This window comes from Sinocyclocheilus anshuiensis, unplaced genomic scaffold (assembly GCF_001515605.1).
Source record: "Sinocyclocheilus anshuiensis isolate Anshui unplaced genomic scaffold, SAMN03320099.WGS_v1.1 scaffold491, whole genome shotgun sequence".
In the NCBI taxonomy this organism is placed as follows: Eukaryota; Metazoa; Chordata; class Actinopteri; order Cypriniformes; family Cyprinidae; genus Sinocyclocheilus; species Sinocyclocheilus anshuiensis.
This window is the reverse complement of record NW_015551041.1, coordinates 251,419-264,429: the sequence shown is the minus strand read 5'-3', so window position 1 is coordinate 264,429 and position 13,011 is coordinate 251,419. Positions and strand designations below refer to the sequence as shown.

General features: G+C 40.4%; 1 protein-coding gene across 2 annotated transcripts in view; it reads right to left on the bottom strand.

Moving 5' to 3' along the window:
- Positions 1 to 546: 546 nt before the first annotated feature.
- LOC107661448 (bromodomain-containing protein 1-like) overlaps positions 547 to 13,011 on the bottom strand; it is a 19,483-nt gene continuing 7,018 nt past the window's right edge. The window contains exons 2-13 of one of the 2 annotated variants that reach the window (XM_016451033.1): positions 9,606 to 10,970; positions 9,361 to 9,517; positions 9,119 to 9,250; positions 8,804 to 8,932; positions 7,808 to 8,120; positions 7,434 to 7,688; positions 6,473 to 6,946; positions 6,259 to 6,388; positions 6,038 to 6,168; positions 4,453 to 4,562; positions 3,959 to 4,113; positions 547 to 1,934 (exon numbers count right to left, since the gene is read on the bottom strand). In XM_016451033.1, the coding sequence (XP_016306519.1) occupies positions 1,766 to 1,934; positions 3,959 to 4,113; positions 4,453 to 4,562; positions 6,038 to 6,168; positions 6,259 to 6,388; positions 6,473 to 6,946; positions 7,434 to 7,688; positions 7,808 to 8,120; positions 8,804 to 8,932; positions 9,119 to 9,250; positions 9,361 to 9,517; positions 9,606 to 10,951 (3,501 nt within the window). In that variant the 5' untranslated portion in view covers positions 10,952 to 10,970 and the 3' untranslated portion in view covers positions 547 to 1,765. The remainder of the gene's footprint in view (positions 1,935 to 3,958; positions 4,114 to 4,452; positions 4,563 to 6,037; positions 6,169 to 6,258; positions 6,389 to 6,472; positions 6,947 to 7,433; positions 7,689 to 7,807; positions 8,121 to 8,803; positions 8,933 to 9,118; positions 9,251 to 9,360; positions 9,518 to 9,605; positions 10,971 to 13,011) is intronic. The other variant, XM_016451034.1, reaches the window with a different exon arrangement.

Below are 13,011 nucleotides of genomic sequence, written 5' to 3'. Positions count from 1 at the left end.
AGCACAAAGAGATCTGTCTTTAAGAGTGAGTTGTGTGTTTTAACCATAGACTGTATAAAAACATGGAGGTAGTGTCCGTGACGTCACCCGTAGTTTTCCGAAGAGCGTTTTTGAAGCTCAAAGTGGGCGGAGCGGGCCGTCGCCATCTTGGCAGCGCATCACCGCGCGTTACTCCCGGATAATCGAAAATGGGCAAAGAGGCGGGAGCAGGCAGCTGAAACCACGCCCACCTAGCTTGACGGTGGTGACAACAGCGCAATCCAAGCCTTCTTTTGTTCCGCAGACGTTTTCCTCTTTTGTTTTTTTATACGCCATCTCTAGCTTTCTGTCGCTTGGCTCAGCTGTCCGTCCTCCTGTGCACTGAGCGCTCTTCTCGGCATCATTATGAGTAGACACGCCCCTTACTGCTGATTGGCTACAAGTTTGTTTTGGTATTTAGCCCGACTCAGTTTTCTAAAGCATTTTTGGAAAAATACATACCCCACCTTTAAAGTTTAGAAGAGAGAAAAAAAATAAATAAATTACCATAAAAAAGACAAACAACCATTTGTAATTTTTTGTGTTTATTTTCAGTGTACTTAAAAAATACTGGATCTCGTCAGCACTCACTATCATTGACTATAATGTGATCCTCCCAGAGAAAAGAAACAAGAGTACCGGTCAATACAAGACATTCATACAAAAAGTGTTTTTAACCCGGAATGCTACCCAGAATCCATACTGGAGAGAGACAGTTAAACAGTCACAACAGATGGCTAGGATTAAAACACCCACACACAAAGCAAAAATAGGCAAACACAGCTTCCACCAAAATATGCCTACTCTGAATATAAAGTTTTGCATACTTTTCTTTGTCCTAATACAACACATTTGTACAGGCACATCTTTATTCAGACCTACAATACAGTTCCCGAGAGCACAGTAAAATAAAAAAACCAACAACTTGGGGGATTTTTTTTTCATACTATCTGCCTGAAACATTCACACAAACCAATATGAAAAAAAGAGATAAACATTCCAAAATAAAGAAGAAAAACTGGGCAGCAAAATTTTTGGTTTTGCATGAGTGATGCACTTCTGGCTTTCATCGCTACTGTTGTTTCCTCTTCTCCGATTTTTTTTTTTAAACCCACTCTAAAGTATTACATGTATATAATTTCTTAGCTTTATATAAATATTTACAAACATCACTTCGTTGTGTCCCATAAGAATATTTTTATATAAAAAAGTAGATAACATGTTAATGCCAAGGAGGAGAAGCTTGCATTGACATTACAATAACTTAACCGTTAAAAAAACAGAAGAAAAACAACAAAAGTTTGATACAGTAAGTGCAACAGCCCCTTCCAAAAGTCTCTAGCATGGAAAAATCAAGGCTTTGCACGTGATGTAGCACCAGATGTGTTCGCACCTCAGTGCGGTTGAGAAATGACCTTGGAGTAGAAATCTTCCAGGAGGTCGTGTGTGGTACAAACCAAAAAAATAATAAATTAGTGTTGGATAATTTAGAATGATGCTATATACAGCCAGAGTTAAACACGAGGCGTATCGTGGATGGTGATGGAAATGTGAAGGAAAGTAGATGGCAGTGTGCGAGTTCACAGCAGTCTTGCAGCACATTACAGGAGAGTGAAGGCGCTCTCACATTCATCCGTTGAGAAGCTCGCCGGCTCCTAACAGAATTGGGAAGAAGTGCCAGTCTGATACGGGAGCGTAGCGTCGGGTAAACGTGGGGCTTGATGAAACCCTCCAACATGGATCTCCGTTAATCTCCAGCGCCTAAGTCCTGGACAAGGCTCAAGTGGTTCATGGCACGGTTGAAGGCGCTTTGCACAGCTTTACGGATGCCTGACGTTCTGCCTTCCAACATTTTGCTTCGGTCTAAGGTCTTGTCGATTCCGAACGGTACCATCTTGGATTTAGGAAGCCATTGCCTGATGGAGATTCAAGAGTACAGAGTTATTTTAAAATGCCATTTTTTTTTTCAAGCTTGAAAATACACATTCCTACCGATCTCCATTATTTTAATTTTACAAAAAAAAAAAAAGGCTTAAGGCTCTGCTCTCAACCACTAGAATATAAAAATGGATTTGAATATACTTTGATAACACTGCAAAAGAGTGATTTTAGTCTTGTTTTCCAGTGCAAATGTCTAAAGATTCTTAACTCAATACACAATTACTTGAGAAGCAAAATGACAAATTGATCAAAATGAAGTTTGATTAATAATCTATCTATCTGCCAGTAGAATTAATTCAACTGACATTTAATTCAACAATTTATTAATTCCCTTAATTCAAATGGAAAACACGATTTCATTGCATACTTAGACATTAGTTCTTGTTTTAAGCAAACTTGCTTCATTTGGTTTAGTTTTTCAGAAAACAAAGTCTTCATTTTGCACCTTAAGTAAATGTATCTCGATTTAAGGATGCTTAGCTATTTGTATTCAAAAAGACAAAAATTCTAAGAAAGATGCATTTTTAGCAATGCATGCCACATTTAATGCCATAACTTTGCCAATTTAAGACTTTCTGCTCTGATTTAAGATGTTTTTAATGGCTTAATTTCTTTAAAGGTGAATCAAGACTCATTAAAGACCTGGGCCGGTTGCATAAACCGCTTAGACTAGACTTAAAAAGTTAGTCATCTAATTTTTTCTCTTTAAGACTGGTCATAATTTCTTAAAGTCAGTTATAAAAAGGGAGAATGGTCTCATTTGAATCCAAAAGGTACGTCTGATTACCTCTTGGCTAACAACTAGTTAGTCAAACTAGTTCTTAAGACACAGTCTTAACACAGTGGCTATGTTTATGCAACTGGCCCCTGCTCTTCAACAAACCCCATACAGAGTCTCCAGAGCATTGGACTATTGATATCATCTCAATAAGTGATGCAAGACTAAAACGCCTTTTATCAGAGCAAACTGTCTATGTCTGAGCCTCGGGCTTGGGTGATTTTAAACATTTTAAAATGAATTTGGTTCTGCTTTTGATTATTTAAAGAACCATTCACACCAGAGGCAAATAGTTGTTTGCAGGTAAATGTTTGAATATGAATAAGGTGTTCCTATAGTGCTATTCAAACGGAGTATAAACATTTACATGCTTCCAGATCCAACTCCTCCCACCTTACATATACCTAAACCTACCCATCTCCACCCCCTGATCCCTAAACCCACCCATTTCCACCCCTAAACCTACCAATCTCCACCCCCTAGATGTGGATCCAACAATGCCCCCTGGATCTTGTGTTCTGCAGTGAGGGGCTACTGCATTTGTTGCGCGTGCAGACCTGGGAAAGCTTGACCATCATTCAATTTTCGCGTTGGTCAGAATGAAAATGCAAATTCATTCTTTGCCACTAGGTGCCGCTTTTGGAGCGGTAAAATAGCAGTAAAATAACGCTGTACACAAAGCAGCACTGCGCTCACAAACGCTGCTTTATCAGGCATTACAGGCAAGATGAAATGAAAATGAAATTGACCAATCGCCAATCGGACCAATCACCGCAGATTAGCGTCATGCAACGGAGGGGTTTGGAAAAATGAATCGCTGAGCGAATCGTTTGGGAGTCGTTGAGCTAATAAGGTAAAAATAAATGCATATTATAAGACAATGAAAGTGTTTTTTGACCTTGAATGCATGTCAACCTGTTGTTGGGGACTCCCAAAACCAAAATATGAACCTTTCATAACCCATAATAGGGGCACATATTTTCAATCACATGATTTCCAAGACTAAAACAAAAATATTTCAATACGTGTTAAAATAATATTAAGTTAACTTACATAATATTCTGTAACTTGCATAATTAACAACTTAACATGTTAAGTTTAAATACCCTAAAACTATTTTGCAAAAAAACTGCCCCAAGACCACTGATGTCAGACACATGAACACATTTCGCTGTAATTGTGGAAATATTTTAATGTTTCTCTGAATGCAAGACTTCTCACCAGTTGCGTTTGCTGTCGAAGAAGCGGACGAGGAAGAGTTTCTCCTTGGACCTGAACTGCATCAGCTCTCCGACCCGGAGCACGTCCCGTGGAGGGGTGGGAATGTACTCGTCGTTGAGATGGCAACCCGCCCGAGACATCTGAGGATCTATGATCTACATGTGGGCAGAGAGGCCATCAACACAACAGTAACCTTCCAACGTGCATCTCGAAAGGCCTGGTAACCTGGTAACTCAGAGTGTGCCTGTGACTGCTAATGTATAAACTGTTGGGAATGGGAATGGTCGCCACAAAACACAGGAACGCACGCACACTTATGTTCACGCTCGCTCACGCACACACAAAACAAATGTATGCACATACACATCCTGGTTGTATCACCTGGCAATAATGTTATGGTTGACTGTTGGCCACTGAGGAGGCTGATGCATGAAATAATGAAGAGGAAGAGAAGGAGAACCAGTCTCTGACGGCATGCACACATGCACACTCACCAAGGCAGGATAGGAAGGATATCCACTAAGTTTGGCCCAAACTAGTTTAAGGGGCTCCAGATTTAGTGGTGTAGTGTTAGCAGGCATCCAAATATTGCTGCTGTCAATCTCTATGAAAGTAGGAATAATGGAAAGTTATGAGGGGTTCACCGTAAAAAATGGTGCAGAACACCTCAAGAGCCACGGCAGTATTTAGCCAATCAGAAATCGGCAGCAGTGGGTCATTTCTTTAACGGAAGCATGCCGAGCCATTCACCAGACACTATTATGCCTCTAATGCCACTTCCAAAGAATACATTTATTTCAATTAAAACTGAATTAAGAAATGTGCTGAAAATGGTTTTGGTTTGGTCTGGAAAGGTCAAACATGACTAATGAGCCCACTCAGACTCTGACATGCTTGCGAGTCAGAATGCAGAAGTAAGCTTTGTATTTCTGGGAAAACGCGTGGCAGGCCAAAAGATTTCACTCAGCATATTAATGTAAGCAATCAAGGAAATCGTTCGGAAAATACTTTTTGGGATGAATTTACTTTTAAAGGGTTAGTTCATAAAAAAAATTCAAATTCTATCATCATTTACTCACCCTCACATAGTTCAAAAGTCACCATTTACTTTTATTAAACACAAAAGGCTACACTGATTCTTCCTGCTTTTTTCTATGCAAGAACAGGGAGTGTCAAGCTCCAAAAATGGCATAAAAATAGTCCACATGAGTTTCCTCTGAATTTATACAATAGATTTGGGTAAAGAACCTGTCAACATTTAAGTCTCTGCTCACTGAAAAATCTTCTCCTCTGCTACAGAATTAAAAATGGCATTATTGGCAAAATCTGATTATGTAGATTATAATAAGAAATACAGATATTGCAAAAAAATATTATTGTGAATTAATCATGCAGTCTGATAATGTGACAGCCCTAGTTTCAATTCTATGAAAAGTCCACAGAATGATAACGCAAAGAGGAACGATATCTTTGGAATCATTTTCAGTTGATGAGTGACAAAAACATTGACAGCCAATCAGAATCCATCTGACTTTATAGAGCTCAACCATTTAAAGTGGCAGACAGCAAAACTGCGCACTTGGAATAAAAAGTTACTGTGCAATGGTTTGGATGCTAATTGGATCACTATACAGTTTCATTGAATGGGCAAGAAAGGCACAAATGAATATTTCATGCGTCTTACTGAGGTAAAAAAAATTATTTGGAACGACATGAGACTGAATAAATTAAGACAATTTTTATTTTCAGATGAACTGTCCCTTTAAGTGCCATGTTAAAGAGCAAACATAAGCAGCAACTACCCAGAAGGACAGGATAAGCCGTGATGATTATTAAAACATGAGGGTTTCACACATGCAGACACTACGGCAGTACGCAGCGGTCTTTGTGGTAGACAAAGCCATGAAGAGCAGGTCAGTGGCAAAGCAAGCAGAAGGAAGGACAGTGAGCTTCCACAGAGCTGACGGGACACCAATGCAGCTGCCAGAACAGGTCTGACCCATTTCTCTGAACTGAAGGATGGGCCTGTGTGTAAAATCCCACATACCCGCTCACGGCTGCATAAAGCCGGACACTCACCTGCTGCCAGCTTGTTGGCTTTGGAAATGTTCCCTGGTTCCACGCAATTGACCAGTTCTTTTTTACTGTCCGTCGTGTTTCGCCTCGTCATCGCCAGCTTCCCTTTCCCGCTCTTTGTGTGACTGACATCACTGAAAGACAGGAATTTAATTCATCATAACTAATAAAGCCTGAAAAATACTGTATACTAAATGTCTTTCATTTAATGTACTCATTCTCACCTCGTGTTTTCCTGTATGCTCCCACTTCCGCTGGAGGAAATGCTGGACTCTGAAGCACAGCGGCGACGAGGCTCTGACGGCCGATTCACAGTTAGCCCTTTCTTAGGCTCAGAAAAGCCATTAGACAAGCCTGTAAGTACAAAACAATGTCTATAATATGCCCAGGGGGGGAAGGAAACTGCGTTTCTTGAAATCGAAAGAGAAAGCTGTTTACCAGTATCCAAGCGTTTAATCGGACACTCATCCTCGTCACCCTGACTGTCTCCGCTAGCACTGCACTTCCTCTTTCTGCGCTGGAGCAGGGTTTCGAGGCGAGGGATGACCACAGAGAGGAACGTCTTAGTGCCCAGCTGAGGGCAATTAATTGAGGATTCACTCGTGTTCGACGGCTTCTGCGGACTCTTTGACTTTCGAAACAGCACAGCCGTTCGCCGGTTGACCATATTCGCTGGTTCGGTAAGAGTCGAGGTAGCGACCATAACGTTATTTTCAGAGGGCATAACGTCAGAGGAGAGACCATTTAGAAGTGAGGTAGAGAATGTCTCCCTGTCAAATTTGACCTTTTTCGGGCACTTTTCAGGGCTGGGCTCTATGGGTTTCAGTGTCGGAGGTTCACAGAGACTGTCTGAGATTTTCAGGAGTGGCACAGAGTCTGAAGGCTCAAGTTTTGGAGGTAATGACTTGTCACCTGTAATGAGAGATCAAATATTTAACACAAACCCATTTTAAAGAGTATCACAGTTCTTGACCAGCTATTAATGAAGAGAATTAAAATATGCCTTCACATTGAATAGTTGTATTTTTTAATTTAAACCTTTTTAAATGTGTTTTTTAAATACATTAAAATGTTTTTTAAACACTTTTTTTTTTTTTTATAATAATGTTCAAAGTTATTATGCTATTAATATAAATTCCATCATTTATATTGAGGAAATTAAATACTTATTTAAAAAAAAAATATCGACCATATATAAAAATAAAAATTTGAATGGATGTATTTTAATAACAATTAATTTTTAATAAACATTTACATGTAATAACAACACTAATAATAACTAATAATCTCAGAAATTTTGGACCCCATAGTTTATATTGCTAAAATTATGTGTTAAATTAAGTGGTTTCAGCTACTATGAGCCAACATAAAATCCCAATGTGATTCAACAGAACTGCACCTTCTTCCTCAGTGGCTTGTGGTAGAAAAAGAGGCGCTTTTTCCTCAGGATTATTCTGCTCCAATGAAGGGGGCTCCGTTTTGTGACCCATTTCCATTCGCACATCACTAATGGTCTTTTTGAGCAGCTTGAGCCGTTTGCTCCGGGAAGGGCATGACTTCATGGCAGTGGTTAAATCCAGCATCTCCAACAGCTTATTCAATTGTTCCTCCTTAGACATGTGCTCGCGATTGGCTGGGTTTAACAGTCGGTCAACTGGAACAAACGCAGAATAAAATCCATAACGGTTCACCAACAAACCAAAATCTGTGATTTTCAATTTTAAGTAGTCTAAAACCTAAAAGAGAGAAGAAATGTAACAGATATGTCCTTACCATCATCCCAGGTCAATGCTGGAGGTGGCTCTATCTTAGGAGGCTCAGCGAGGTGCATTCCACTGGCGAAGTCAAAGCCTATCCGTTCGGCATCCCGCCGAGTCTTCCTGAGGATCGCTCCACCGTGATCTCGCAGACGCACAGCAGCGCGGTAGAAAAAGGTGTCCTTGGCGTTGTACTTCATGCAGTTGTTGATAATGAGGTTGAAGTCATCCTCAAACTCATCCAGGTTCTTATACCCATGGGCGTCGATGCGCTTTCTCATTGTGGAGAAATCCATAGGGTGCTTGATGTGGTCTAGATAATCAGGAACCTGTACATAAGAGAGAAAATCAAGCATGGAATAAAACTAGGAATTGCATGTACACTAAAACAGTTTTGTTTTTAAACACTGATGCCAAAGACAAATGATGACAATGTTACGGGTAACACCTTTCCTAAAATATAAAGGAAAGTATAATATATTTATGTATAGCAACCCATTTATATAAAAAAAACAAACAAAGTGTTTCAAAATCAAATAACTGGCTTTAATATTACTATTGTACTAAAGCTAAAATAAATCTCTAAAATATGAGTTAATTACATATACATTATAAATGGAAAATATATATCAAAATAAAAAAATTAACTCATATATAAATTTTCAAATTCAACATTTTCATATAATACTATACAAGTTTTTTAATAACCTAAAAAGTACGTTTTAATAAACATTGTGTAAAAAAAAAAATCCTCTTCCAAAGCAATTTTACAGACAATCCTACTATTTTCATAGTACAACCAAGAGGAGAAGAAAAATAAATGAGATATGTTTTCATGAAACAAAATGCACTAATTTAATTTCTAAAAACGTTTAAAATATTTTTTTCCCCAATCTGAAAAACTCTGTTTTATAATTTTTTTTTCACATCAGGAATCTTCATATTATAAAAAAAATTTACATTTTGATAAGGTCAGCATGACTAACAGCACACAGGAATGAGACAGACATACCTCTGTGTTGCTGACAGGCTGGGCAAAGATTTTAGCCTGGTCTTTCTCCTGCAGCTGATCCAGCACTGCTCGCAGCAGGACAGGGAACGGAGTGAGCTGCATCTCCAAAACCGACTGCTGCAACTTCATCTGCATGGAGGGAAGGATTACATTAACTTTAGCAAAACACACTTTTCATGTAGCTGCATATATTAGGGATGACAAAAGTACCAGTACTATGATACCAAGTTGATAGTAAGTTATACATAAAAAGTTTAAACATTTATTTCTTTCTCTTCCACCTGATGCCACATCATATCACGATGACCACCGTACCTCCACTCTCTTTAGCTTCTCCCTCTTGCGGATGAGCTCCAGCAGCAAGCGAGCACGCTCCAGGTCATGCCGTAAACGATGCCAGTCCTTTAACTGCTCCGTCAGAGATTGATGGTCTTCAACGCATGGTGCCTGTCATTCAAAAACAAATCCTCGCTCAAAATTCATATGCATATGGCTGTCAGTCACTGCGGTCCGAGAAAGTCTCACCTGTTCTACATTGCATTTAGTCATTACATTACCTGTTCTGGTTCTTTTTGCGTCTGTATGGCAGTCTGCAGGCGCCTTATTAGTGGGACACCATTCCTCGACTGCCTCTTCAGCATCCAGTAACTGAGAACCCGTTCCACGAACACCTTCTTCTTCTGGACAGAAACTTGATTGAGGATTGTGTTGAAACTGTAAGAACAGAGGGAATCACAGAGTGTCAAAACCATTCAAAACAATAAGGATTCAGAAAATCTTTGCAGAAAAACGTTTACCCTACCTTTTAGGTGTAATACTAGGCCCAAAAACCGTCGGAACCACTGCAACGGGCTCCGATTCAGGCTTTTTGTTCTTCTTCTTCTGGCATCCCTTTGCTCTATCCCTGTGAGCAGCCTTCTGACATAAACCGTTCTTGGGTTTGGAGTCCTCGTATATAGTGAGGGGTCTCCTCACACAACCGTTAGGTGTATGAGAGCAACAGTATGCCATTTTCTTCACAGAGAACGTAGTAGCTCCAGATTCTGTGACCTCTTTGATGGGCTCCACCTTCATGTAGAGGCCGGCTTTCTGAGCGCAGCTCACATGGAAAGCCGTGTAACAGTTGGCCTTGCTGCACTGAATGCAAGCGCCCATTCCTTTCTTCTTGCATAGGTAACAGGTGAGTTTCCAGCGAGCTGGAGGAATGTTCGCCACACCGTCGATGGGTTCAATGAAAACCGTATTGGTAAAACCGACTTCAGGGACCCAGATGGCGCAGACCACGTGCCCCCAGCGATCGTCGTCCGTTCTCTTAAGCGCGCCACCTTTATTCGGACAGAATATGCACTCGGCGAGCTGGGAGGGAGAATTTAAGCAGTGGCGGCAAAGCCAGCGGCCCTCCGGGATGTGGGGGACGCCGTAGCACTCCTGATGCACGGCGAGATTGCACATGTCGCAGAACAAAATCGCGTTACTGTTCTGGCACTCGCCATCCATGCAGATGCAGCACACGGCGTCCTCGTCAATAAGCGACTGGGGGTCTCCTTGGCCCTGGCTCTCGAAGAAAGACTCCTTCTCGAAGCGGTCCATGAGGAACTCGAAGACGTTCTGAGAGACCTGGCTGTAGCCGTCGGTCTTCCTCTTCTCGTTGATCAGCTCGAGCCATGCATAGTCTTCCTCGTCCATGTCGTATTCCACCTCCTCGTCCAGCTCGTCCAGCGTTTTCTCCACGTAGGTGTAGTACGCCGACGGCCTCCGCGGCACTGCCGGGAGGTTGTACTCAATCGTTCGGACCTTTGGCTCCGGTAGCCTGCCCTGAGCTGGCGAACCCTGCACTGTCGTCAATGCGGCGCTCTTCTTCTGCTGGTTGTTTTTGAGCCGCACCGAGCGCACAAGGACCTGCTGTGGCTTCTCCGTGTTCTCCTTGTTGCTGGTGCACTCGCTGATCTCCTGAGCTAAAGGGTCGTCGCTGTCGATGACATCCAGTTTGTCGTAAATGCTAAGCCTGTGCACGCGGCCGTCGATTTCCAGTTCAACCATACGTTGAGCCTCGGCGTACGTCAAGGTCTCTCGGTTACGTGAGGGTTTGATGGGCGAGGGAGGCCTCTGCGGGTTGGCAAGACGATTATGTCGAACCTTCTTCTTCATTTTGAATGCCACAGAGGAACTGAAGTAAAAGAAATGCACACGTCAACTTTCAACGGTTTCAAAACCACAATTTGTATCCCCCACATATTATATTTCATTTCTGGATTGAAGTGCAAACACAGATGCTATAAATCAATCGAACAATGCTGTAAACATCCATTTACACCAGGAACGTTAACTATAGCATTCACACCAACAGATAATAATGCCCTGTTTATTACTAGCGCTTGCTGCAGATATGTAGTCTTTAAATGCTGGAGTTTATTAATGACAGACAAATTAGAGCTGCACGATTAATCGAATGCGATTGTCATGCGCATCTTGTCAGTAAAGCCGGTTCTGTAATCAGTAGTAAATCTCCATCACGTGCTTTCAGATGGAGCAGCACTTACTACACAGAGCCGTAGTTCACTGACAAGCTATGCAAATAAAAGAAAATCGCAGACGAAGAATCGAAGAAATCGTTTGTGATAACGAAAGCTGTTTGCGTAGCTTGTCAGTGAACTACGGCTCTGTGTAGTAAATGCTGCTCCATCTGAAAGCACATGAAAATACCACATTTAATAACATGTTTTTACTCCAAACTCACTTCATAACATCAGTCGAGTGAAATAATCCTTCTGTGAGATGATGTGGCTTCTTACACAGAGTAAGGCACGCAACATATTTCATAGTATTCCAAGCATTGATAAAAGCTATGTCGATTAGCACTGCATTATTATATACTTTACTATAATGAAAATGATCATAATAATTATAATAAGAACTCAGATAAATCATATATTGTTGTAGTGCTGTGTTTAGGGGTGTAACGGTACACGTATTCATACCGTACGGTTCACGGGGCAAATTACAAATGGAAGTGATCATCCCTATGCCTTTGAAGGGCAGAGCCCTTGGAGTGGGGACTTTGGAGTGAGCAGTAGGGCTGGGTGTTGAGACAAATTTCACGATTCGATTCTCATTCACAAACTTGCGATTCGATTACCGATTCGATTCAATATCGATTATTTTGGATAAATATCAGGTACAGTACATGCCAAATTTTCTCAAGGAAAAAAAAATCTCAACTAATGCTGTAAAATATTAATGAGAGTCAGTTGGTACTACATAACTATAATATTGAAGGTTAAAATTGACTGATTTGTTAAAATTACACTTAATGACATTTTTTAAATAATAAAGTTACAATTACATAATATTCTACTTCAATTCGTGTCATAAAAACTTGGATTTATTCAAACATAAATTAAACATTGAAGAACAGTAAAATTTATAATGAATATGTTATATGGTGCATATATTTGCACCATATAACGGCTTCTGCGTATGCCAGATAACGGAAGTGAAAGAAAAGTGTTTATTACGTTTTAAATATGGATATTTTTCTTACAAAAACGCATGGATTCACTACAGGAGGCCTTTATTCACCCCCCCCGGAGCAGTGGGAGGCACGTTTATTATGAATGCGCGTGCTTTATTTGATGACTTGTGGACTGCAATGATAGAGCTTGGAATAGCCAGGACAATTTTTAATATAACTCCGACTGGATTCGTCTGAAAGAATAAAGTCATATACACCTAGGATGCCTCGAGGGTGAGTAAAACACAGTCTAATTTTCATTTTTGGGTGAACTAACACTTTAAAAGTACAACTCGGGAAATGAGAGCATCCGAGGAGCACGTGAATGCAGTAATTGCACTTGCTCTGATGGCAGCAGGTAGCCTTCCATTAACTAAGCTAAACATGCTTAAATTAAAATGCCTAAAGCTAAACTTCCCTTGTATTCACATTTATAAATCTGTTGTCCAACAAAAGAGAAGATTATAACCTTTTTACGCCACAACACCAGTCAAATGCTTCCTTCTGTGATCTGATGTGGCTTCTTGTCACAGAATGAGGCAGAAAATATGTTCCATAGGCTACTTTAAAAAGAATAGATCGATTAGCAATTGATTATAAATATAATTAATTATTATGAAAATACCAAAGATGGCTTGAATAACACCGATAAACTATATTGTCGCAGTCGAGTGTTTATTGTCTTTGTTTTATCATT